At 45.9% G+C, this 23,147-nt stretch overlaps 2 protein-coding genes across 5 annotated transcripts in view; one reads left to right on the plus strand and one right to left on the minus strand.

Moving 5' to 3' along the window:
• TP53BP2 (tumor protein p53 binding protein 2) overlaps positions 1 to 11,777 on the plus strand; it is a 50,925-nt gene extending 39,148 nt beyond the window's left edge. For all 4 annotated transcript variants that reach the window (XM_066237569.1, XM_066237578.1, XM_066237570.1 and 1 more), the window contains 5 exons: positions 480 to 617; positions 1,309 to 1,442; positions 4,361 to 4,527; positions 7,665 to 7,864; positions 10,985 to 11,777. In XM_066237569.1, coding sequence (XP_066093666.1) covers positions 480 to 617; positions 1,309 to 1,442; positions 4,361 to 4,527; positions 7,665 to 7,864; positions 10,985 to 11,026 — 681 coding nt within the window. In that variant the 3' untranslated portion in view covers positions 11,027 to 11,777. The remainder of the gene's footprint in view (positions 1 to 479; positions 618 to 1,308; positions 1,443 to 4,360; positions 4,528 to 7,664; positions 7,865 to 10,984) is intronic.
• Positions 11,778 to 14,319: 2,542 nt separating this feature from the next.
• The window catches only part of CAPN2 (calpain 2), a 46,283-nt gene continuing 37,455 nt past the window's right edge, over positions 14,320 to 23,147 (minus strand). The window contains exons 15-21 of the mRNA XM_066237589.1: positions 23,031 to 23,088; positions 20,109 to 20,173; positions 19,086 to 19,154; positions 18,502 to 18,580; positions 17,530 to 17,646; positions 17,243 to 17,301; positions 14,320 to 15,262 (exon numbers count right to left, since the gene is read on the minus strand). Of these exons, the coding sequence (XP_066093686.1) occupies positions 15,239 to 15,262; positions 17,243 to 17,301; positions 17,530 to 17,646; positions 18,502 to 18,580; positions 19,086 to 19,154; positions 20,109 to 20,173; positions 23,031 to 23,088 (471 nt within the window). The 3' untranslated portion in view covers positions 14,320 to 15,238. The remainder of the gene's footprint in view (positions 15,263 to 17,242; positions 17,302 to 17,529; positions 17,647 to 18,501; positions 18,581 to 19,085; positions 19,155 to 20,108; positions 20,174 to 23,030; positions 23,089 to 23,147) is intronic.

Here is a 23,147-nt window from a genome sequence, read left to right on the forward strand (position 1 = left end):
TTCTTATCTCTAAGATAGGATAATAGTGTTTTTGTGAGGAAAAATGAATAGTCAGTCAGTAAATGTTAGCTGTTACAATTCTGAATTGTGCTGTTGCTCAATTTAACCACGGGGGTTTGCTCTGCTATATATTAGGTAGGTTATTTGAAGACCAGTCGTGGCTAGTTTTGATACCTGTCAGAAAACTAGCCTACAGGTCATTGGAGAGTATCCTCTTGGCTCAGTCATACTATAATGGAAGGCCAGATGTATTCACTAGGTTTCAAAAAATTAAGTTCTTTCCACTTTGTTAGATGGGTATATTTATTAAGCTATTATGATTTATATACTTTTCTAAACATTATACTTTAATAGAAAGTATTTAAATGTATATTTTTCAAATGTCTTTTACCAACTCAGTTGAGATATTATTCCTCCCCTTTTGTTGTTAGTCTCTTGCTTAGACAAGGGTCCTAATTTTCCATCCATTTCTTCTGCAGGGCAAAAGGACAAACCTACGTAAAACTGGTTCTGAGCGAATTGCTCATGGAATGAGGGTGAAGTTCAACCCCCTCGCTTTACTTCTAGATTCATCTTTGGAGGGAGAATTTGACCTTGTGCAGAGGATTATTTATGAGGTATAATTGAATTAGTCAGTTTTTAAAACACAACCTTAGTATTATAGTTTGTTTTGAATCTCTCATCAGAAGGCTATAATAGAGAAATTGTATTTTTAAATTTTCTCTTGGGGGAGGTGGGGTTGTGGAGGGAAACTCATGAGCTTGCTCCTGAACAGACTGCTGTTCTAACGTTGTGATTATAAAATTTTTGATAACGGATAAGGTCAGTTTTCTCTGGGGTCCTCTCTCAGGGAGATCATTAGATCTCTTATTTAACAATTGCTCATGTAGGGATTTACACTAGATAGTGTTAAATTACAAATGTCCCTACTTTAAGAAGCTTGCTATTTAAAATATTTTTAGTTGACCTTTTTCCTTTCCATGGAAAATGTCACTTCTACTTAGACACTAATTTGTGGTGGGATGTTGGAGGATAAACAAAAGTGAATATAACGATATAGTTTTTGGTTCTTCAGTTTTTAAAAAACCTTTTTATAGTAAGTGCCTACTTAATGTGGCTATTTCATCTGTCTTATTTCTAAAATTGTTCTAGGTATAGTTTCCCTGGCTCCTGTAGGTTTTAATTATGATTTAAAAAAACAAACCACAAGTCTATTTCTGTTCTCATGGTCCCAAAGAGCGAGTAAACAGTGACAGTTCAGGTGTCAGGGAACTTGGGTAACGATCTTCCTTCTTATTGGTGTTCTAGGTGGATGACCCAAGCCTGCCTAATGATGAAGGCATCACAGCCCTCCACAACGCCGTGTGTGCTGGTCACACGGAAATAGTGAAGTTCCTGGTGCAGTTCGGGGTGAATGTAAATGCTGCTGACAGTGACGGGTGGTAAGATGCCCTTGACGCGCCACTCACACTTGAACTGTGCTGCGGCGTGGGCAAGAAGAGAGCGTGCGGCCCACCCGTGGGAGGGAGAGTATCGTGTGTCCTCACACCACCTGTTACCCAGAGGGAGAACATGGGGCATGCTTTTGAGGAAATGACATGTCCTCATGTAACAGGCATCTCACTCCCATTCTGGAAGCAGGTGGAGTTTGAAAAGTTTAGTATTTAAATAATAAAAATAAGTGCCACAAAGTGGTGCGTAGATAATTAGCACACTTCAGCAAATTGGAAAAATGCTGATTTAAGCAAGGTCTCTCCCCCCCGCGACCAATCCCTGAAATTTCTCTGAGTCTTCAATATACTGAAGTCCCTATGTGTCTCCAAGAGGGGACAAATCATACTTTATAATCCTTTCCTAATCTATTTGACCATGGAATCTGTTTTTCATGGAGCATTTTGTGGAACTGCTGTGGGCATAAAACACAGGAGTTATTAGTGATGAATATTATTCATAGGATAATGGGTCATTATTAAAGAATAACAATGGAGACCAAAATAAGTTACTGTTACCCCTAAAACTGTAATAGAATGGATAGTTATATATATATATTTTTTTTTTCAGAGACAGAGAGTGAGTCAGAGAGAGGGACAGATAGGGACAGACAGACAGGAATGGAGAGAGATGAGAAGCATCAATCATCAGTTGCCTGTTGGGACACCTTAGTTTTCATTGATTACTTTCTCATATGTGTCTTGACCGCGGGCCTTCAGCAGACCAAGTAACCCCTTGTTCGAGCCAGCGACCTTGGGCTCAAGCTGGTGAGCTTTGCTCAAGCCAGATGAGCCCGTATTCAAGCTGGTGACCTCGGGGTCTCGAACCTGGGTCTTCCACATCCCAGTCCTACGCTCTATCCACTGCGCCACTGCCTGGTCAGGCTATTTTTTTTTTGAAAATTTTAAATAATATGCTTTTCGGGGAGAAGATAACAAAAAATTTAGGTTTTGCTATATAGGAATTTTTAAAATGTAATCACACTATATTTACTGAAGTATTTTAATTTTACAATCTTTGTTTTTGTTAATACGGAAAGCAGTTAAGCTCTAATAGCAAATCTACGTGTGTACACACGTGTCAGACACATCTGCATACATGTAAAATAGCCTCCTATTCTATAACTGTTGTGCTCATGTGTTGTAACTGTCCCTCTTGTTAAACATTTAGATTGTTTTTCAATTTTTTTTTTGGTTTGTTATAAACAATACTTGCAGAGGCATTTTGGTTGTAATTTTAAAAAGTATTTATAAAAGAAATGATTGCCCATGGTAGAGAAGGGACAGAACAGAGAATCAGAGAAGACCAGCTGTACACACAGAGGGCATTTCCTTCAAGCTCATACATATAGGGATATTTTAGTCTAATTCTGTGATTTAACTTGCTAAACAAATTTTTTTTTAAATTCTTATTTATTGATTTAGTGAGAGAGGAAGGGAGAGAGAGAGAGAGGAACATCAATCTGTTCCTGTTGTGTCCTGATTGGGGATCGAACCGGCAACCTCTGTGCTAAGGGTTGATGCTCTGACCAACTGAGCAATCTGGCCAGGGTGCAAAACAAATTCTTAACGTGTCATAATGTCCTTACTTCCCTAATATTGGGAACTTAGATTATATATAATTTTTCACTATTATAAAGCCATACAATTTTAAAACTTTGTAGTAATATTCACCAAACTATTAATAATAATGTTCTGGATTGGGGATGGGGAGTTTTTTTTTTAAAAGCTCTGCACCCAAGGGGAATTAAATGAAGTGGGGAGGAAAGAAAGGATAAAGAAATGAAATCTTACGTACTCTAGGGCCTGGTGAAAATCCTCAAGCCCGTCTTCCAAGTTTGGGCAGCAGGACTGGCCCTCCGTCCACGTTTATTACTAATCTGGGGTTGTTTGTAACACATAGTAAACATTGGAGATGCTGGAGAGAGTCTCACAATGGTATTAGTGAGTCCCTGCTCACCTGTTGCCCAGAATAGATTAAAATGTGTGTATTTTATATTAATCTGGGCTTATTTCTAATACATCATAAAACATTTGAGAAGCTGAAGAGCATTGGTAACGGCATTAACATTTCCCGCTGAGCAGTGGCCTAACACAGATGAAGGGTGTGTATTTCACGCTCATTTTTCTGGTCTGAATTTAATTGATAAAAAATTTTAAAATTAAATTTAAAGAGGGAAATGGAGTAGGGAGAGAGATGGAAGAGGATAAAAGGGGGATAAATGGTGAGGGAAGGAGTCTTGACTTGGGGTGGCAAACACAAGGTAGTGTACCAATGATGTATTAGAGGATTCTACAGCTGCAACCTGTATAATTTTATTAACCAATGGCATCCCAAGAAATTCAATTAAAAATAATAAATAAAAATATTAATAACATTTTTAAAAAGAATGATAATATAAATTTTATTTGGATTTTCAAAAAATGTTAACTAAAGGTAGTTCTCTATGCGCAGCTTGATTCCGTCCCAGTTGGTGATGATATTGGGCATTTGAAGGCGCATGTTCTGAGTGAAGATCTTTAATTGAAAGGCCGTTGTCCTCTCTGGCAGAAGTAACTAGGCTGGGTGCTTCAGAATGTCGAATTAAATACCCTGTTGTGTTGTGGATTATTGCCCAAATCTCATGTCCTTTCCCCTCATTTCCTCGACCCCCGCCCCCACCGCCGTAGCCCCATGCGGTCCAGTACTCTTCTCTGATGGGCTCAAATGTCTGTGTGTAACTGACTTAAAAACAAACTGAAGAGGTACTTCAGAAGAAAGGGCTTTGTAATGATAGACTGAAGAACTTCCTTCACGGATACCTCATCATAGCAGGTGCCGTTCTATTTAAAAAGAGCATTTCTAGTCTGTGCTGCATCTTGCCCCACAGGACCCCACTGCACTGCGCCGCCTCCTGTAACAACGTTCAGGTGTGTAAGTTCCTGGTGGAGTCGGGCGCCGCCGTGTTTGCCATGACCTACAGCGACATGCAGACCGCTGCGGACAAGTGCGAGGAGATGGAGGAGGGCTACACCCAGTGCTCTCAGTTTCTGTATGGTGCGTGGTCTTGATTTACATGTAGCGCTCACACCATCAATTTACCCTGCATCTCTAGTGTATAAATTGAGAAGTATTTTTATTATTTGGAAAACCTTTTTTGTGTTCTGCACAGTCTTGAGCATTGAAAATAGGGCCACCTTGGATCACAGTTGTGACTGCAGCTTTCATGAGTGTACCTGGCAACAGCTGTTGTCGGGGACATCTTCCACCCACATGGGACAGTGGTGCCAGGTCTGATTTGGTGGTTTCATGGCTTTTGATCTTCAAAAGATTCTCCACTAAGACTTTACTGTGGAACCCCCCGTCCCACAACGATCCAGGGAAATACAGTGCTGTAAGAGCCTAGCGGACCCGAGTTTTCCTGCTAAATCACACTTATCACAAAGTAAAAAAAAAGGCAGCACATATGTTAGAGCTAATTTTTAGGCTCTTTTATTTCCTTGATTTTGAGTGAGACCATCAGCTCTGTGCCTGGAGAAGAAAGGACTGGAAGTTTTAGGTGGGTAGAGGTTGGATGGCTCTTTTATTTACAAGGAACATTTTTTCATTTACAGGGCTTAGAAGTTGAGGTTCATTTTTCTTTTTAGTTTCGCATAAGAGGAATTAAGATGGGGAGAGAGCGTTGGAGAGGTCCTGGATGCCACAGCCCTCAGGCACTCAGATGGAGAGGCTGACATTTAGGACTAGGTCTGTTCTCCATCAGTAACTGTTCCCTCTGTCCCGCGGGGTCTGTGTCACTGTGTCAGGCTTGGGCGAGAACGAGGGATCAGTGGAAGACCCACAACCCTCCAGGGCTCTCATCTCAGCCGTCAGTTTCTATGGTTGATGTCTACCATTACTTTTTGTTCATGTTCTGAACTCTGGATCAGAGAATAACTTTTTGATATATTCACATTTTTAAAAATTAATGTGATATGTTAATGTGTATTCGGTTACATTAAATGCAGTGGACCCTTTGAGGTTTATTTAAGTATGGAATATGATTTTTAGAAACACTTAGGGACATCTGATCAGAAATTTTTGAATTTGTGAAATAATGGTGGATACCGGGAGTGCTGCTGACATAGACATACAGTTTAAACGTAATGACAACAGGTTGACAATAGTGAATACTGTGTGTCCAGCTTAGTACACAGAACGTTATGTTGGAATACTCTTCTGCTGCGATGTGGGTCCCACCCTGATGTAGGCCCTATGTCTGTGGTGGCTGCTACCTTGAATTTTATTTTTCTCATCCCCTTTTTAAAAATAGTTATATCACCTGTACATGCATCCTGTAATCCTGTTTAGTTTTGCCTGTTTTTGACTTTTCTATGAAATAAATCCTACCAGGGTTTGTGGCGGGCCTTTCCATTCCCCTCGGTTTTGAGATTGATCCGTGTTGTTGCGTGTCACTGCAGCTCCTTCTTCCCCTGTGCTTGTGCTGTTTCATTTTATGACTCAAACACGTTTATCTTTCCATTCTACCCCTGACGGCCAGCGGGCTGTGTGTGTGTTCATTCAGTGGTAAACACTGTTCCTGTGGCCGTTTCTGTGTGTATCTGCTGGTGTCTGCCTGGAAGTGGAGCCGCCAGGGCACAGGGATGCGCACCCCAGGGTTCCTTCTGCTCCGTGGCTCTCTGATCCGCAGTGGATTTGGGATGGTCCTTTACTGTGGCTTTAATTGGCGTGTCCCAAATGACCAGCGATACTGAGTGCGTTTTCTTGAAAGCAGTAATTTGTCAACTCTTAGTTTGGTAAATATCATAGCAAAGTGATGAGAAATTTTCTTCCATCCCTAATGATTTCTTGGAAATGAGGCTCAAGTTGTTTTGAGAAGACTGAGGTATCTAGAATTTCTCACCTGCCCCCTTCCCATTCCTAGCCCAAGCAGAGGATGAGTCAGGCCAGCATTAACACTGTGGAATTATAGTTATATCGAGTCTCATTGTCCATGTGAGTCTAGCTGTCCTGCTTTGCATGTCTTACTTAAACAGGAAAGTTGGACATTTACTTGTCCCTGTTAGCAGAAACCTGACCTGTTAGATTGACAGTGCCTCTTTTTTGAAAAGAACAATTTCATTTTTGTTTTATTTTTGCCCCAAATGAGAGATAAGACAGTGTGCTACTGCGTATTAATTGATATTGGAATAATAATATTCTAATGAGTAGGTTAGTGGTCACATAAGATGAACAAATCTTTCTATTCTAAAGCAAGCAACTGTCCTCCCGGCTTTGCTAAAACCATGCAGGTAAGAATAATAGTCAAGTCCATATCGCTCGGGACCTTCTTCCCTTATTCCTTTCCTCGACCACCTGCCCCTCTGCGCCTGCCCGATGAGGACCCCTGTTCCTCCTTAGTGCCCTGTGGGGGAAAAGCGGAGATGGAGGAAGGTGACACTAGGCAATATTAACTCCACTGAAAAGTGGACTTGGGAGGGTTTTCCCACTCCCCGGTTTGTGGATTTCATTACCTTTTAGAATTAGGATTCTCATTATTTCAGAGTTGACTGTATATAGACTTTTTTTTTTGATTATTCTTTTTTTTTAAATAAATTTTTATTAATGGTAATGGGATGACATTAATAAATCAGGGTATATATAGACTTTTTATCATGTTTAAAATACTTAACCATATTCTGCATTCTAGTGTATATTTTTTTCTTTTATCCTTCCCCACTTGGAAATCGATAGAGACCACCTTAATAGACACAGATCTCTGCTTTTCTCTCTGAGTTTTAGGGAAAGAATGAATGTTTCCAGAGTTCCGTGTTGTTATGCCTGAGAGTAGGTTGAACATTGATGGGTATGTCACTCTTTTAATGCTCTAGACTGGAGCGGTTCTTTTCTTATTCCTGGGCTTGCGGTGGTTTGTGCACCGGGTCAGACTCATCTTGAGAGGTGCCCTGGTGTTTGTTGGCCGAGCTTCTTTAGAGCTGGGAGCACAGGGTGACTCGTCTTCCGGTGTCCCCTCTGCTCTCCGGCCGCCGCCCTTTCCCTGCCCGGGAAACTGTGTGTGGGGTGTTTCGTGGAGTGAGTTCTAACGTTCCGGTGTGTACCCCTGTACCCTCCTTTGGTTCTATATACTAAACATACTCAAGGCGGTATACTCCGAGTTACATACTCGCTGCTCTTTCTTGTCATCCTGAATTTAGGAGTTCAGGAGAAAATGGGCATCATGAATAAAGGAGTCATTTATGCCCTTTGGGATTACGAACCTCAGAATGACGACGAGCTGCTCATGAAGGAAGGAGACTGCATGACCGTCACCCGCAGGGAAGACGAGGATGAGATCGAGTGGTGGTGGGTGCGCCTGAACGAGAAGGAGGGCTACGTCCCGCGCAACCTGCTTGGGGTACGTTGTCCTGACACCGCGGTTCCACACGTATCAGGGGCTTTGTGAGAACCGCTGAGGGTGTGGGCACGGGGCAGCTGACTGTCCGTTGTTAATGAGAGGTGGAATTTAACAATTTTGATGGCCTTAGGTTTAGACTAAAAGCCACATTTTCAGTGATTTCTGTTTATGACTAATAGCACATTTCTGTGTTTGCCAGGCCCTGGAGGCCAGGGTTCCTGTCTCCATTTACAAGTAGACGGGCGTTGAGCTTATGACATTTGTAATGTCGAATTTGTTTTCATCAAGATTTGCACATCTGGTCATGAGCTTGAACAGGGTCCTGAAGCCAGGATTCCTTGTTCTTTCTCCACTGATTTTAAGTTTCATAAAAACCAAGAAAATAGTATTACAAAAGTGCCTATTATAAACTGTTAACACACAAAGGGAGGGCTGTCATCAGATGTGGATTCTCAGGAGTATGGGTGTGGTTGGACGGAGGAGAGGAATGGAGAAACATCCTTTTAGGCTCTGCCTGGGCTTCTTTGCCGTGTGTGTGCAGAGGGGCTGTGGCACGTTGGATGTGTGAGAGGGGGAGGGAGCGATATGGTTGATTGAGGGACTGAGATAACCCCGTAAAGGGACAGTGCTTGCACAGCCTGTTGGCCAGAAGGAAGTAAGGCGAATCCGCGGGTGGGCACAGCACGCAGGTTCAGGTGCGGAGAGCTGGCTCCCACGTTGTCCACGTGCCCTGCAGCCTGAGACCCGCGTAGCCAGGGCAGCAGAAGGAGGTGGGGAGGCTGGAGAAGATCCCTCCTAAGATTGAGGGGAAGCAGGTGCTTGGTATACAGCAGGGAGATGGGTCTGTTGTATTTCATCAGCTTTTGGACAGACATGCCTATGCCCACTTAAAGCTTCTCCCTGACCCCAAGGCCGCGAGCCAGGCTCTGTATGAGAGCTTTCTGCCGAGCTGGTTAAAATGACTCCAGTGTCGGGCCTGCTGCCGGGATCGTGACCAGCGTCTCCCCTCCTGACTCTCCCTTCTCCATTGTTGTCTGTCCAGTGTGCAGGGGCAGTGACCTCAGCTGCCCGGACTCCGCCTGCGCGAGAGCATATTTACTACTAGACAGGAGTCGGGGTCTAGGCAGTGTTCCTTCACGTGATGACCATGTCAGTTCTAGGGACTGATGAAAGGGGAGGATCAGGCCACGGAGCCCTTTCATACATTACTGGGTGCAGCAGAAACACGAGGCTGTCCTCACACCTTGTGCCGGGCTGCGTCTTTAGCACCAGAGAGACGTTGAGTCTGTGCAGCCACTTTCTGTCCCCAGCGAACATCAAACACCTGGACTTTTACAGGCTCCTATCTGAGGAAAGCTCTACCTGAGAACTACATAGTTGCTCATTTGAGTCTTAGTTCTTTAACAGAGGGGCCCCGAGTGTGAATGCAGTTGGCAAAGGACTCAGAGCTACCTCACAAGGGTGGCTCAGAGGTTCTGAAATCAATGGGCTGGACCGAAGATTTTTATTTCAATCCAGTGTTTAAATATCCTTAGTCTTTTGGAAATCTTTTCTGGATAGAAGCAGCCTCTATGCAACATTTTTTTGTGTTTGTTTGAAATTAAAAAAGAGTGCATAAATGTTGCATTTTTAGTCAGAGGTTTAGGTATGAGTTTAGAAAATTGCATTGGCTAAATATCGTTCCTCAGAGGGAAAATAATCCTTTATATCAGTGGTCCCCAACCCCCGGGCCACAGAGAAAGAATAAATAACTTACATTATTTCCGTTTTATTTATATTTAAGTCTGAACGACGTTTTATTTTTAAAAAATGACCAGATTCCCTCTGTTACATCCAAGATTCACTCTTGACGCTTGTCTTGGTCACGTGATACATTTATCCGTCCCACCCTAAAGGCTGGTCTGTGAAAATATTTTCTGACATTAAACCGGTCTGTGGCCCAAAAAAGGTTGGGGACCACTGCTTTATTCATTTTTATTTTTTTTCATTTTTCTGAAGCTAGAAACGGGGAGAGACAGTCAGACAGACTCCACATGCGCCCGACCGGGATCCACCCGGCACGCCCACCAGGGGCGACACTCTGCCCATCCTGGGCGTCGCCATGTTGCGACCAGAGCCACTCTAGTGCCTGAGGCAGAGGCCACAGAGCCATCCCCAGCGCGGGGCCATCCCCGCTCCAATGGAGCCCCGGCTGCGGGAGGGGAAGAGAGAGACAGAGAGGAAAGCGTGGCGGAGGGGTGGAGAAGCAAATGGGCGCCTCTCCTGTGTGCCCTGGCCGGGAATCGAACCTGGGTCCTCCGCACGCTAGGCCGACGCTCTACCGCTGAGCCAACCGGCCAGGGCGACCACTGCTTTATATAACATTGATCCTCCAGTAAATTTTTCAGTTTTGGCTGGAGGTCTGACTGCCTTCTTTTAGTAAAACCTTTTTCCCTTTGTGAGAAGAGGGGTGGGGGGAGGAGGGTTTCAGTTTGCCAGTTGAGTTACTAGTTGGACTTGCTCTTGGCTTCAGGACTGGAGATCTTGTGACTTTCACGTCCACCCCTCCCCTCCAGCTCTTGTTATGGAAAACACAAACCCACAGTCTTAAACAAAGCAACTACACTTATCCTTCCTTAAATCTGTAGACTGGTAGTCTGTGGCATTTTGTCCTGACAGCCCCAGTCCCATGACACAGTGTTACATCCACTGTGAATCAGGTTGAAAGAGACTTGGATCTCTTACCGCTTCCCTCGAGAGGGGAGATTTGCCTGTGGAAGTACAGCGCATTGCAGTGACCTTAAGCAGCCTGTGTTGCTTGCTAGACATAGTTTGCAGTTCAGCAAGCTGGGCAGAAGGGGTTCATGCTCGGAGCATCTGGATTTCTGTGGCTCTGCACCTGGTAGTGTCCCTGTTAGGGACCCTATGGCTTTTGAGTGTCCTTGCAGGAGAGCTGATCAGGAGAGTTGCTGAATGAGAATCTGTGTCCTCAGGCAGCGCTGGCTGCATCATGGGCTGAAGGAGTCTTTCCCTTAATTTCTTTCCTGTCCCATCAGTCCCCTGCCCCCAAATAATTTTTGAGATTTTGTTATACTCCCCCGTGTTTGTACATATGTAAATATTTTATAAACTCTCTTACAGCTATACCCAAGAATTAAACCAAGACAGAGGAGCTTGGCCTGACACTTTATAGAATTGTAGTCAATGAAGAATTAATCTGTTATCACTCAGAAGAAGTAAAATGATTGTTGTGGGCACAACTTTGACCAGACTCTTTAATGACAATGTCACTTGAAGGCCATGAAGAATGTGCTCTGGAGAGAATGAAGGATGAAGACGTCACTGTCAGTGGGGGACGTTCAGCACATTCAGGAGCTTCTAAATTAGCTGACTTCACTGCACCAGGCGAAGAGGGTTCCAGGTGGCACTCAGAAAGAGGCACAGTGACAATCTGCTTTCTGCAAGAAACAGGACCATTGTTGGGCACCTGGGAAACCAGCTTCATGCCCTGCCTGGTTGGAGTGTTTCCGCACCTGCCCCTGCACTTGTCTTCCCACTAGAAAGGATCATTGCCATCACGGTGCCACCTCTGTCCCCCGGCACCAGTAGGCCCTCAGGCCACGCATGATGGGTCGAAGGCGCTGCACACTTGTGCATTGTCCGTGCAGAATGGTTAGTTGGCAGTCATTGAGCAGGGACCTTATTGTATGACTTCCTGTAGCATTTTAAGAATTATACATATATTTGAAATATTGAAACCAAGCTACACTATGGATAAATGAATTTGGAATCTTATTTTTAGGCTGAATTGGATTCTATATTTATTGCCTTTTGTATCTCAGAAATTAGACTTGTTATACACTTACCCATAATATTTGTCAAGATCATAGCTGTTTAAAAACAATTGTAATAAAATTAAACTTTTTGACGCTAAGCTCTTTTCTGGTTTTCATTTTTCATATTATACACAAATGGCCTTGTTCAAGGTTCACAAACCATTGAGATCTCTTACCCAGTTGAGAAATAAGATTTCTTATCAGCCATGTGACTCAATGTAGGAAATATTTCTTTTCTTACAGAAAGTCCTTAGTTTTGCAATTCATGAGTTTTGTAATGGTCTTTGATACAGAATTGTGGTGTGTTTTTTTTAAGATCTTAGAGACCATGGTGATAGAATACACTGTTTGTGTCATTTGTTTTGCGTTTCTTCATAGTTATATACATTAATTTATGGGATGGAAACTTACAGTCTCCACACTGTTTTAGTACGTTACCAAGTTTGTGAATTGTTTTGGAACCCATTTTGTTTTACTGAATAGAAGATACAAATGAAAAAAACTAATGGCCACTTTTCCTTATCCATTTTTATGAGTAACTATTCTAGCAAGAAAAGATGAAAGATGAAACATCCATGGCTTTCAGAGTAATGGAGGAATAGGGATGTGAACTAATAAACGTCAGATGTGTATGGTAGAATTCTATAGATCCCTCCCCACACACACAATTCCTGTCCCCTGGTGGTGCTATAGTATAGACTGAATGTTTGTGTCCCCCTAAAATTCATGTTGAAGCCCTAGCCCCCAGGGCACCGGTGTTTAGAGGTGGGGTCTTGGGTGGGGGTGGGTTTACATGAGATCATGAGCATGGGGCCCATGATGGGTCAGTGTCCTTACCTGAGGCGGATTCAGAGCTACCCCTCCCTCCTCCATGCAAGGCTACAAGAAAACTGCCCCCTGCAAGCCAGGAGAGAGTCCTCACCAGACCCCGAGTCTGGTGGCACCTTGATCTTGGGCTTCTGGTCTACAGAACTGCCAGAAATAAATGCCCGTTCAAACCATCAAGCCTGCGGCAGTGTGGCCCGTGCTGACTGGGACACATTGTCCTTCAATCAAATGCTACGTGCTGTCGTGAGGGACTTTACAGATTTAATCAACTTTACTAACCAACTGACCTTAAAATAGGGAGAGTATCCAGGTTACCCTGGTGGATCCAGTAGTCACACGAGTCCTTCAGAACAGGAGGGATGAGGCAGAAGGAGACTCCAGTGATCTCAGGGCTGAGAAGGGCTCAGCCTGCCATCGCTGGCTGTGACAATGGAGGGGGTCATGCCCCACTGCATGTGGACACTGAAAGCAGTTCCTGGCCTACACCCAGCAAGGGAATGGGGATGTCAGCCCTATAGCCCCAGGGAACTGCGCTCAGCCAACCTGAGTGTGCCTGGAAGCATCCTCCTTGAGTCTCCAGGAAGGGACGAGTTCATCTGATAAGACAGGTACTGGACTCCTCACCTAGAGATCTGTGTGGTAATGGGTGTTTTTCAAGCTTCTTAGTTTGTGCTAATATGTTATTGCCGCAATAGCTGACTCATACCACAGGGTTGCAGTCCTGGGCTGGGGCACCCACACGTCCATCATATGACCATGCCTGGGGCACTCACCACACTGAGGCTTGTTTTCCTAACCTGGAATGGACTTCGGTACTGCTGCCTCTGTGCACGTCGCCCAGTTGAGGAGAACCACCCTAAACACCGTAGTGAAGGTACTTAGTAATTAGAGACGTGCACAAATGTATGAAAGGGCGGGTGTGAAAGCTAGGAAAACGTCACCTTGCTTTTCTGTGTTTAGTACTAAAGTTTGAACACCATTTGCTTTTGGTCTCTCATTTTGGTTTTTTACTTATTTGATTATCAGAGTATCCTTATTTCAAAGCTCCTTGCAGAAACACTTAAAAGTACAGGAAAAGTTCTGAAGGCATCGGGGGAGAGACCACTGTTAACAGTGGGGCATATTTCTTTGTGACAATCTTGTCTAATTTTTTCCAACCACTTTGGTCACCGTCCTCCCCTCCCTGGTCCCCTGGCCGCACTTCCTTTGTCCACTGCGAATGTCTAACTGTCCTCACACTGCTGCTGAATGGGAGGAAGTCACATCCCCCGGGGATTACCACATGTTCATATTCATGGTCACATTCATAGTCATCACTTCATTCCTATCCACGGTCTCCTGGGCCCTCAAACACCACATGGCAGAAAGGAAGAACTGAGCTCACGAGTTGAATTTGGGATGCCCATCTTCCCATCTTTCCCTGGATAGGAGCTAGTATTTCCCTATTGCAAGTCACACTACAGCCTTCCTATTTCCTGTCACTCCTCCAGGATGCCCAGTGATGTATCTGCGTGCCTCCTCAGCTCCCACCAGGGGGAGCCAACCAAAGTCAGGTTTAAAGGGCAGGCAAAGCAGATAAAATGCCTGTACCTCCTTAAGAGAGACAGAAGCAGTGGAAGTTAGCACTACACCCATTCTAAGGTCAATTATCAGAGCTCCTGAATTGTTTTTTTTATAAACATGCACATTGAAATGGTGGGCCAGACGCCTTTTCCTCTCAGTATGGGAATTCAGAGGTGCCTTGTTAAAGAGGAAACAGGCTGCCACAGGGGTGCCTGGCCAGGGCCCCTCGAGGAAGGACAGCACGCCATGCAGGTGGCAGGGGACTCCTTTATTGAACAGTACTGTAGGCAGAAGATAAGGCAACAAGGCAGTATTTCTATAATGTTAGTATACTCCCAAGGTAAAGCCAAGGAACAAGCTGTTGTTTTTATAGGAACTCCTGCACCATGTCCCCCCAACTCCATGTAGAAGCGCTGGAGGTGGCCACGTTCGGTGAGTAAGAGGCAGGTGACAAATGGCTTGTTGTGACAAATGGCTTCATCACAGCTGGTTTGCAAACTGGATGCCTGGCTCCTGAGCACTGGTTCTGCTGACCGAGAGGAGCCCTTCAGTGTTCATAACGCTTGGTGCATAAGGCCAGACATACGCAAGGACCCCGATTTCAGATTTACTGTTAACCAATCAGTAGTCTAGAAAGCCTGTCTCTTGTTGAACCCGGGTGACAGGTGAGCATGCTCACCTGACTCCTTCAGATGCCTTGACAAGACTACTTCATGACCCTGTTTTCAATTTTATTCAAGAAAAAATGTGAGCCCGGAGCTGTTCTGTCGTAATTGCCACAGCTGCATCTTTCAACTTGAAGTTGCTTTTAACATTCCCAGCAGGGACCTTGTGTCCTTCGAGATTAGCTGAATGTTTGCTCAGCTGTTAAATACCTCCTTGTGTTTTTTTTTTCTTCCTAATTTAATATTGTTCTAAATAGGACCCTGTGTAAAGTAAAAAGTGTATACTATTTATAGATTCAAAGCTTCCTTTGAGCTCCTTGAGGGTTAAGTGGCATTTAGTCTAATGATATGCAAATATTTTACTATTTCAAATTTTCAGCTACAACCATTGGTTTGAGTAAATGTTCCCATATTCAAGGCCCATATAAAATGTTTCTCTGTGTAAGCTTAGTCCGTGGACGATTTTCTTTCAGGAGAAGTCTTCAGGCAGATTAGTTATAACTTCAAAGTACTGAAAAACAGAGCCACTGGGAGGAAGGAAAAAATAAATCAGGTCAGTGACTATTTTTAAAATTAAAGGCTTATTTTGAAGGACCTATTGAACCTGAAAAGCTGAGCAAGGGTTAAGACATAATTGTGCTAACTCACATTTTTTCTACCTGATTTCTATTATTATTATTATTTTTTGTATTTTTCAAGTGAGAAGCGGGGAGGCAGAGAGACAGATTCCTGTATGCGCCTGACCGGGATCCACCCGGCATGCCCAGTGGCCCAGGGGAAGATGCTCTGCCCATCTGGGCCACTGCTCCGTTGCAACCAGAGCCATTCTAGTGCCTGAGGCAGAGGCCACAGAGCCATCCTCAGCGCCCGGGCCAACTTTGCTCCAATGGAGCCTTGGCTGTGGGAGGGGAAGAGAGAGATAGAAAGGAGAGGGGGAGGGGTGGAGAAGCAGATGGGTGCTTTTCCTGTGTGCCTTGGCTGGGAATCGAACCTGGGACTCCTGCATACCATGCCAATGCTCTACCACTGAGCCAACCAGCCAGGGCCTCTACCTGATTTCTAGAGTCTAGGTTTTTCCAGGTTAGTGAAAAGCTGTTACTGGAATCAGGTGGTCATGACTTGCATTTGGGGTTGACTGAGATGCGTGAAATGTGAAACTCACACTTTATCATCCTCATTCTCTGATTCATCTCATCAGAAGTTAGTTTGGGGTATGGGTATCCCTTAAGCTAGTGGTTTCCAACCTTGGTTCTTCCATGGAGTAATCTGGGAGCTTCAAGTCCGATTTGGATTGGGTTGGCCTGGACAGCAGGACTTTGGCAAAGTTGGCCAGGTGATGTCACCTGCAGCCAAGGCTGAAAATCACTGCAGACTGAGAGGGACTGCTGGACGTTGTTCGTCCTTAGCAAAGACTCAAGTGTGGGATCGCTAGGGACCTGTGAAAGGGGAGGCTCAGAACAGGAGGGAAGGTCAGTGGGTAAGATGTTTGTCCGAGGCAATGGGAGGGTGGATGGAGGTGGCCAGCCATCATGTACTGGTGGGAGCTGAGGAGGAATAGGATTTCCCACAAGGATGATAAAGGGGCTAGAGTTTCCAGAACTTACCAGATGGCACGTTTATGTCACAATTGTATTGCCTTTACTCCTAGGCTACACAGTATCAAGCAAGTTCCTGTTACTTGTAACCAGTTAAAGTATATTTCCAATTGGCTAGAGGCACTTAACTTAGATAATAGATACTCACCCCCCCCCCCCCGCCCCAGCACTGCCACCTGGCCCAGCCCTTTGTCGCCTGTGCTGCTGCTCCAAGTGCAGTTCCCCGAGGACAGAGGAAGCGCAGTCCGAAGCAGGCGGATAATGAAAGGGTTCCCTAGCTCGCTCCTTTCTTTGATGTGGGAGAACTTTCTATCAGCAGGATGACAAGAGAGCATTCTCCACTTTCCTTTGTGTGGAACTGTGGAACTGGCATCCAATATAATTTGGATTAATAAGCATTTCAGAAGTGGGCACTGCTGGGCTTCCAGATATGTGAGCCCCATAAGGCGAGCTTCTTTACTATTGTTAGTTTTATTTCAAAGGGGGAAGAAAGAGAGGAAAGCAATTTTCTCAGAAGCTTTTTAAAGAAGACCTGTTTGAAAGAATGCCAGATCTTCCCCAAACCCACTTGCATTTCACCCCAGGGGTTTCCTTCTGTGCACAGCATCTCCTGTGTTTGGTAATTAGCAGTGTGTGTTTCTAAGGGGGTCGGCGGCCACTGTCTTCATATCTTAACCCTGCGCTATACTCAGCCGAGCTCCTGGGAGAGGGGACCAGGAATGTTTTCTCGGACTCAGCTGGGAAAAGACTCCACATAAAAACACGTCATGGGATCTTAGAACCATCGATGGGCCTATCCCCAATAGACCAAAAGAGTTTCAGAGGATGTCAGTAAACCCACAGGTCTCTGTCACCCAAGTAGCAGCCCTCCTGTCCCCGCAGGAGTGAAGGCGGTGTGAGCTGCTGACTTACAGAGATAAGGTCGAGCGCTATCGTTCCAGTATTTTCGGTGTCCAGCTGCTTAAATATCCCTGTGGAGGAAGAAGAGCAGGATGTCACAAATGAGTGAGCTGCTGCAGGGGTCACATTATCTCATCCCCCTGTCGGGTGGCTGGTTCATTAAATGGCACAAGCAATTATTTCTTCCCTCCCCGCCTCCCCAAATTAAAGAGGAAGGATCCCCATTTTCAACCGGACAGGCATGCCTCTGGTTCCTGCAACCAAGAGGACCGAGAGGTCTTCCCCAGACAGCCACTTACTGAAAAGTGTTTCCAGTCGAATCAGACACCGAACAAAATTATCGAAATCGATGATGAGATCGTCATCCGCAAAGCGAGCCACGATGACCTGGTGGAGTTGGCAGGGTAGCTTGAAGCCTGAAGACAAATGAACAGGCAAACCAGTTGCTAAGGGTGAGACTACCCTGGAGCTCGGGTCACGGGTTCTAGAACCGCTGTGGCAGTTTAAATGACAGATATAGACTGCTTTTGCCCCTTGGCTGCTCTCCTGTGAGGCTGATTTATTTTGTAAAGCCAGGGCCTTTTGCCATTGTTTCCAAACTGTCCCCTTTCACCCTGCCTGGCTCCTTACTGGCCAACATGGAAGACTTGTCCTGTCTGTTCCCATTTCTGTGGTCTCACCGCTGCAGGTGACAAACCACCCGTGTTCTCCTTGCTTTCCTTGCATCATCTTGGAGACTAGATCCTTTTTGGATGTATAAACTATTCATGAACAACTAATATTATTTCTTTCTTTTTCCATAGTAATAGAATTTCTGATGGATGTGGGCTGCCTAGAATCAAGGCTGCATCTCCCAGCACCCCTTGCAGCCATTGGAGGCCTGTGACTCAGCTCTGGCAGTGGCACGTGTGCAGAGTGACGTGTGCCCTTAAAGGTAAGGAGCCCCTTTCTCCCTGCTCCTTCATCAACCCGTCCTAGGTCCCCTGGACAAGGACGACATTCTAAGGGCTGGTGACACAACGTGACAGAAAAAGCTGGGTCTCTGGCAGCAGAAGACACCATCTTCTTGAATTTCTTGAACTTGGATTGTTCAGTGAGAAAAAGATATCTTATTGGAGCCAGTCATTCGGGGTCTTTGCCACGGCCAATAGTGAATGAAGAGAACGTGTTTGTCCTCTGAACCAGCACCTACTTGCTGCACTCTGTATCTTATTGTGTGTGTCACACACTCTATAGGTAAGACAGAAGAGAACACAGTGGCAAAGCCTTACCTGCTTCTTCTAGTGCTTTCCTCATCTCATAGGAGTTCATGGTACCAGACCTGTCCACATCGATTTCCCGGTAAATTTTCTGGAACACGTGAAATAGTTATGAGAACCTATGACTCCAAAGCAAGGCAGGTGGTGGGCTACCTCTGTGACCTTCTGCCGAGCTGGGATGGAATCTTTCCAGCCCCGTGTTTCTGGTTTAGCCTTGGAAGAATCACCATATAGCTAATCACCTTCAATAGTTGATATAGTACTTGGCCTCTCTGTGTGAGCTGGTTTGTAAATCTGCCCATCTACATCAACTAGCCAGCTACCGTGGACGCATGTTATTGTCTTATGTATGTTTACACTCAAGCTGTTCAAATGACTCCAATTCTGGTCCATACGATGAAGGCAAGGAGCAGATTGCTTAACTTGCCAAGTCTCTTGTCTTGTTCTCTTGGCATTTGCTGGGCCCTGTCTTCACTCTGAGCGCCATGGTGATGAAGGCCCACCCCTGTAAGTGCTCCTCTCCCTCCCAAAGAGCTGCTGCATCGGACCCTGGGCACTGATCCCCGCCGGTGCCGTCGGGCCCTCCTGGGTCTTACTTGGTACTTCTGAATCTTTGTCCAGAGAATGTAGAACTCCTTCAGGCCCAGCTTCCCGCTCCCGTCGGACTGACTTTGGTCAAGGAAAGCTCCCGCGGTCTGAGCTAGCGCAGGCGCAGTGCCGCTGGCCGGCCCCTGCCACGGGATGTTCTGGTAGCCGCAGGGAGCGCCCGCTGCAGGGCCTCGGCTAAGGGTGGGCGGGAGGGCCAGAGAGAGCCCTCCTGCTCCCAGAGACCCTGCGTGCCGTGGGGACCCCAGATCCTGCTAAAAAGGAACTGCCGGATGACACGCAGAGAGAGGGCTTCAGGTGACCCCCAGTGGCTTGCCAATTTGTGGAGTATCATTGGGTGCATTTCTAAGAGGCCTTTTCGTGGCCAGAGGAAACAGATTCGTATCAGAAAACCGTAGTTTAGGGAATGCAGTTGACCTTTGACCAACATGGATTTGAATTGTGTAGGTTCATTTATATGTGGAACGTTTTCAATAAATACGTACAATACTATATATGTATTTTCTCTTATATGATTTTCTTAATAACATTTTCTCTAGCTTACCTTTCTGTAAGAATATAGTCTAGAACACATATAACAGACAAAATATGTTAATCAACTGTTTATATTATCACTAAGGCTTCCGGTCAACAGTAGGCCATTTGTAGTTAAATTTTGGGATAGTCAAAAGTATACAAGGATTTTCGACTATGTAGGAGGGTCAACTGTATTGTCCTATGGGAAGCAGTGGAAACTGTCACCCAGGGAACAAATCCAAGCTGCTTAGGGCAGAGAATGGTGGGCTTGCTGTCAGAATTTCCTGCTCCAGCCCCAGGATCGCGGGCTGAGCTGCCCTCCAAGCCCATGCAGGTAACCAGGGCGTGTGCCATGTGGCTCTCTCTCATCTGAAGCGACACATGTTCCCTAGGAAGGGAGGTCAGCCCTGGACTTTCTGGAGGGCAGTGTGTCTGAACCTCGGCAGGGTGAAGTTCCCACCCCCGGCCTGTGTTCGCTGGAGCACGTTAAAGGATACATCCAGCATGTCAACCATGATTTTGCAGGTCTCAATGCTGAAGCCATCTGACTTGATGTCTTGGCCTAGGAGACAAGGGAAGTGTCACAGGAAAGACTTCCAGAGCCGCACTATACAAAAGCACTTTCTATGATGATGGCAGGGTAATGTCTGCACCTTTTGATATGGTAGCCACTTAAATTATTTTAAAGAGCCATATCTGGCTACTGGCTACGGTACTGGGACAGTGCAGTGGTGTCACACTCATCGTGGATGAACAGGGATTTTTTAAGTGCTTTCAAAATACAAATATTGATCGACTTACGACCTATGCAACTTACGACCATTCGACTTTATGACCACAATCGCTAGCCACGACTGCTCCACATCTGGCAGTGCAAGCGTTGCCCAGCTGGTCCTATGACAGTGCGGACCAGCATCCGGCAGCACTACCATCTCTGCGTGCACCATTTCAACTGTTATCCCAGACTCGGTACAGCAATTTGTGTTTTGAGTCTTGGATATTTTTCATCGGACCCCTCCCAAGATGTCTACCAAGAGGAAATTGTCTTTGCAAATATTAAACCAGTTGTACTGGTAATGCAGTGTTTTACTTAAACCTGACGAATGTAAAAATAAGAAACAAAATGATGTAGAGATGATACAAATGGCATAAAATGAACAAAGAAAATTATGATATATAACAATAATGAAAGAAAATTATGATAAAATATGACTTAAAGATTTTTATAACATCATTTCACAGTACTGTACATATAGCCTACTCAACTTACGACCAAATCGTGTTACAACCGGTCTGCCAGAACCAATTGTGGTCTTAAGTCGAGCACTAGCTGTAAGTAAAAGGGTAATAAATGACTGTCTTTAAGTGTTCTGGGGTGCAAAATCACCTGTGGTTATCAGGCAGGGAAATGAAAAGTGGGGGCAGGTGAGTCCATCGAGGCTAGGACCCAGCAGAAGAGGCTCCCTTCAACTGACTGCAGGCACTGATGGAGCTGTGTCCCCACTGGGTGAGACACCTGATGACCGGAGACACTGTTCTCTCCCAAGTGAGTCCTGTCTCATTGGTGTCCAGCAGGTTGTGGTAAGATCCTTGTCACAATGTGAGTCTGCCTCCCATAGACTTCGGGAGAAGCCCACCCTTTTTAGCATGTGCTTGTAGAGGTTATAACCTGACCCGTGTCAAAGCTGCCAGTCTGGGGCCCGACTCCTTCTCGGGTATAGGCAGGAGGCTGTGTGTGGGGCCCGTGGGCAGGCAGGCATTGCCAGGGAGCAGGGGGGAGGGCACCAAGCTCAAGCACGGAGGTAGCAGAGAGCAGTTGAACCCAAGTCTGCCCACCCCCACCCTCCATCAACAGGGAAACAGTGAGGCTTTAGTCAGCTCGGGCTCTGCCAGTCACACAGCTGAAGACCCCTGTGACCTCACTTGTGCCTGGCAGCCTCGGGGGCAAACGCCACCTCTTGTTTGCACTCCAGATTGGAGGAGGGAGGGCAAGGGCCAGGGAGGGCCTGCTTGGGAGAAGCCCTGCCGGGGGCTGGCCATGCCAATGCCTTGGTGGGAGCTCTGTGCCTTATAGGAGTGCTAACAGCCATTTGGTGCCTGCAGGGCAGGAACCAGTTACCCAGTTATCTATGGCACCTGAGAGGTGCACAGGGGCTATGCCCACTGGTCCGGGAGACCTCGCTGGTCCTGGACCCCTTTCAGCCCCAAGAGGACTTGCTCTGTCTTCTGGGGTTAGTCCGGAGGCCGCCTGTGAAGTCTGGGACTTCTAGAGATGGCCGCAGGGCTGATATCAGGACAGGACAGCACACCGGTTTGTTTCTGAGCCAGGCTTGTAACTTCTGACCTTGTACAAACCCTGCTTGGTGAACTGCTCTCCATCAGAGGCAGCTCTTCGGACAGTCTGAGGGGCAAAAATATATCTGTCGTGTGTGTGTGTACGCATGTATGTATGCATGTGTACATGTAAGTGTGTACGTATGTGAGCATGCATACACACGTGTGTGTGTGTCTCCCCCTTGTGGTCTTTAACAGCAAGAGATGAGCAATCAATCCTCTGTTATCTTCTGCTTTAGAAATGATTCCACGCTGAACGGCCATGAGAAGCACGGATCTCCAGCGACTTCTCCTCTCTCTGCCCAGTTTTGTTCATTCTCTGTGGGAGCCCCACTATCTGGGCCCAGAGCTGTCATTTTTGGAGCTGTGACGTCACTTGCCTGGTCCATTGGCTCAACTGAAGTGACATTTCTCCCGGTGAGGAGTGGGTCAGATTAGGCTCATTTAAACACAGATTTGGGAGATGAAGCTTTTTAATGTCATTCCCTTGGTTTGAGTATACAATGGTCTGTTTCTTTGTCCATTTTGGCTATTGAGAGATAGGTGTCATCACCCTCTTAAGGATTTCCTACTAAGTACAGCCAGGGCACACAGGGACATGGGGATGCTTCCCGGCTCTCATCTTCTGGGGTGACTCAACCTTTTCTTACCATTACTCATTATAATAGCCACCATTTCTGGGGTACAGGCTTTGTGCTAGGCAGTTCTACATGTTAGCTCATAAAAGGCCCAGCCATCCTTAAGAGGGAAGTAGTAACATGACTATCCTGCAGGTAAGGAAACAAAGTCAGGAAGGTTCTATGACTTGGCTTAGATCACAGAGCTAGTATGCAATGGAAACCTGGATGTGACTTTGACGTCTAGACTTCGGGAACCTCTATTCTTTTGAAAAGCACATCACATAGAACTTCTTTCATCCAATTCTTTGGTGGTGGCGGTGGCAGTGGTGGGTGGCATTCACGGGGGAGGAGGGCTAGATGGTTCAGCCACAGCAGCTGAGATGTGGCAAGGGAAGGACTCCCATGTTCCCTCCCGGCTGCAGGGGAAGGAGCAGGATGAGGGATTTGCAAGGAGAGGATACTTACGCTTGGCGAGAACTCTCCTCAGGATTGTCTGCAACTCAAAGGCAGAGATCTCTGCATCCTGTGGACATGCAACCAGAGCATCATATCAGCCCCTGGGCCGCATGGTGCACGGAGCTG

This window comes from Saccopteryx bilineata, chromosome 1 (genome assembly GCF_036850765.1).
Source record: "Saccopteryx bilineata isolate mSacBil1 chromosome 1, mSacBil1_pri_phased_curated, whole genome shotgun sequence".
NCBI lineage: Eukaryota > Metazoa > Chordata > Mammalia > Chiroptera > Emballonuridae > Saccopteryx > Saccopteryx bilineata.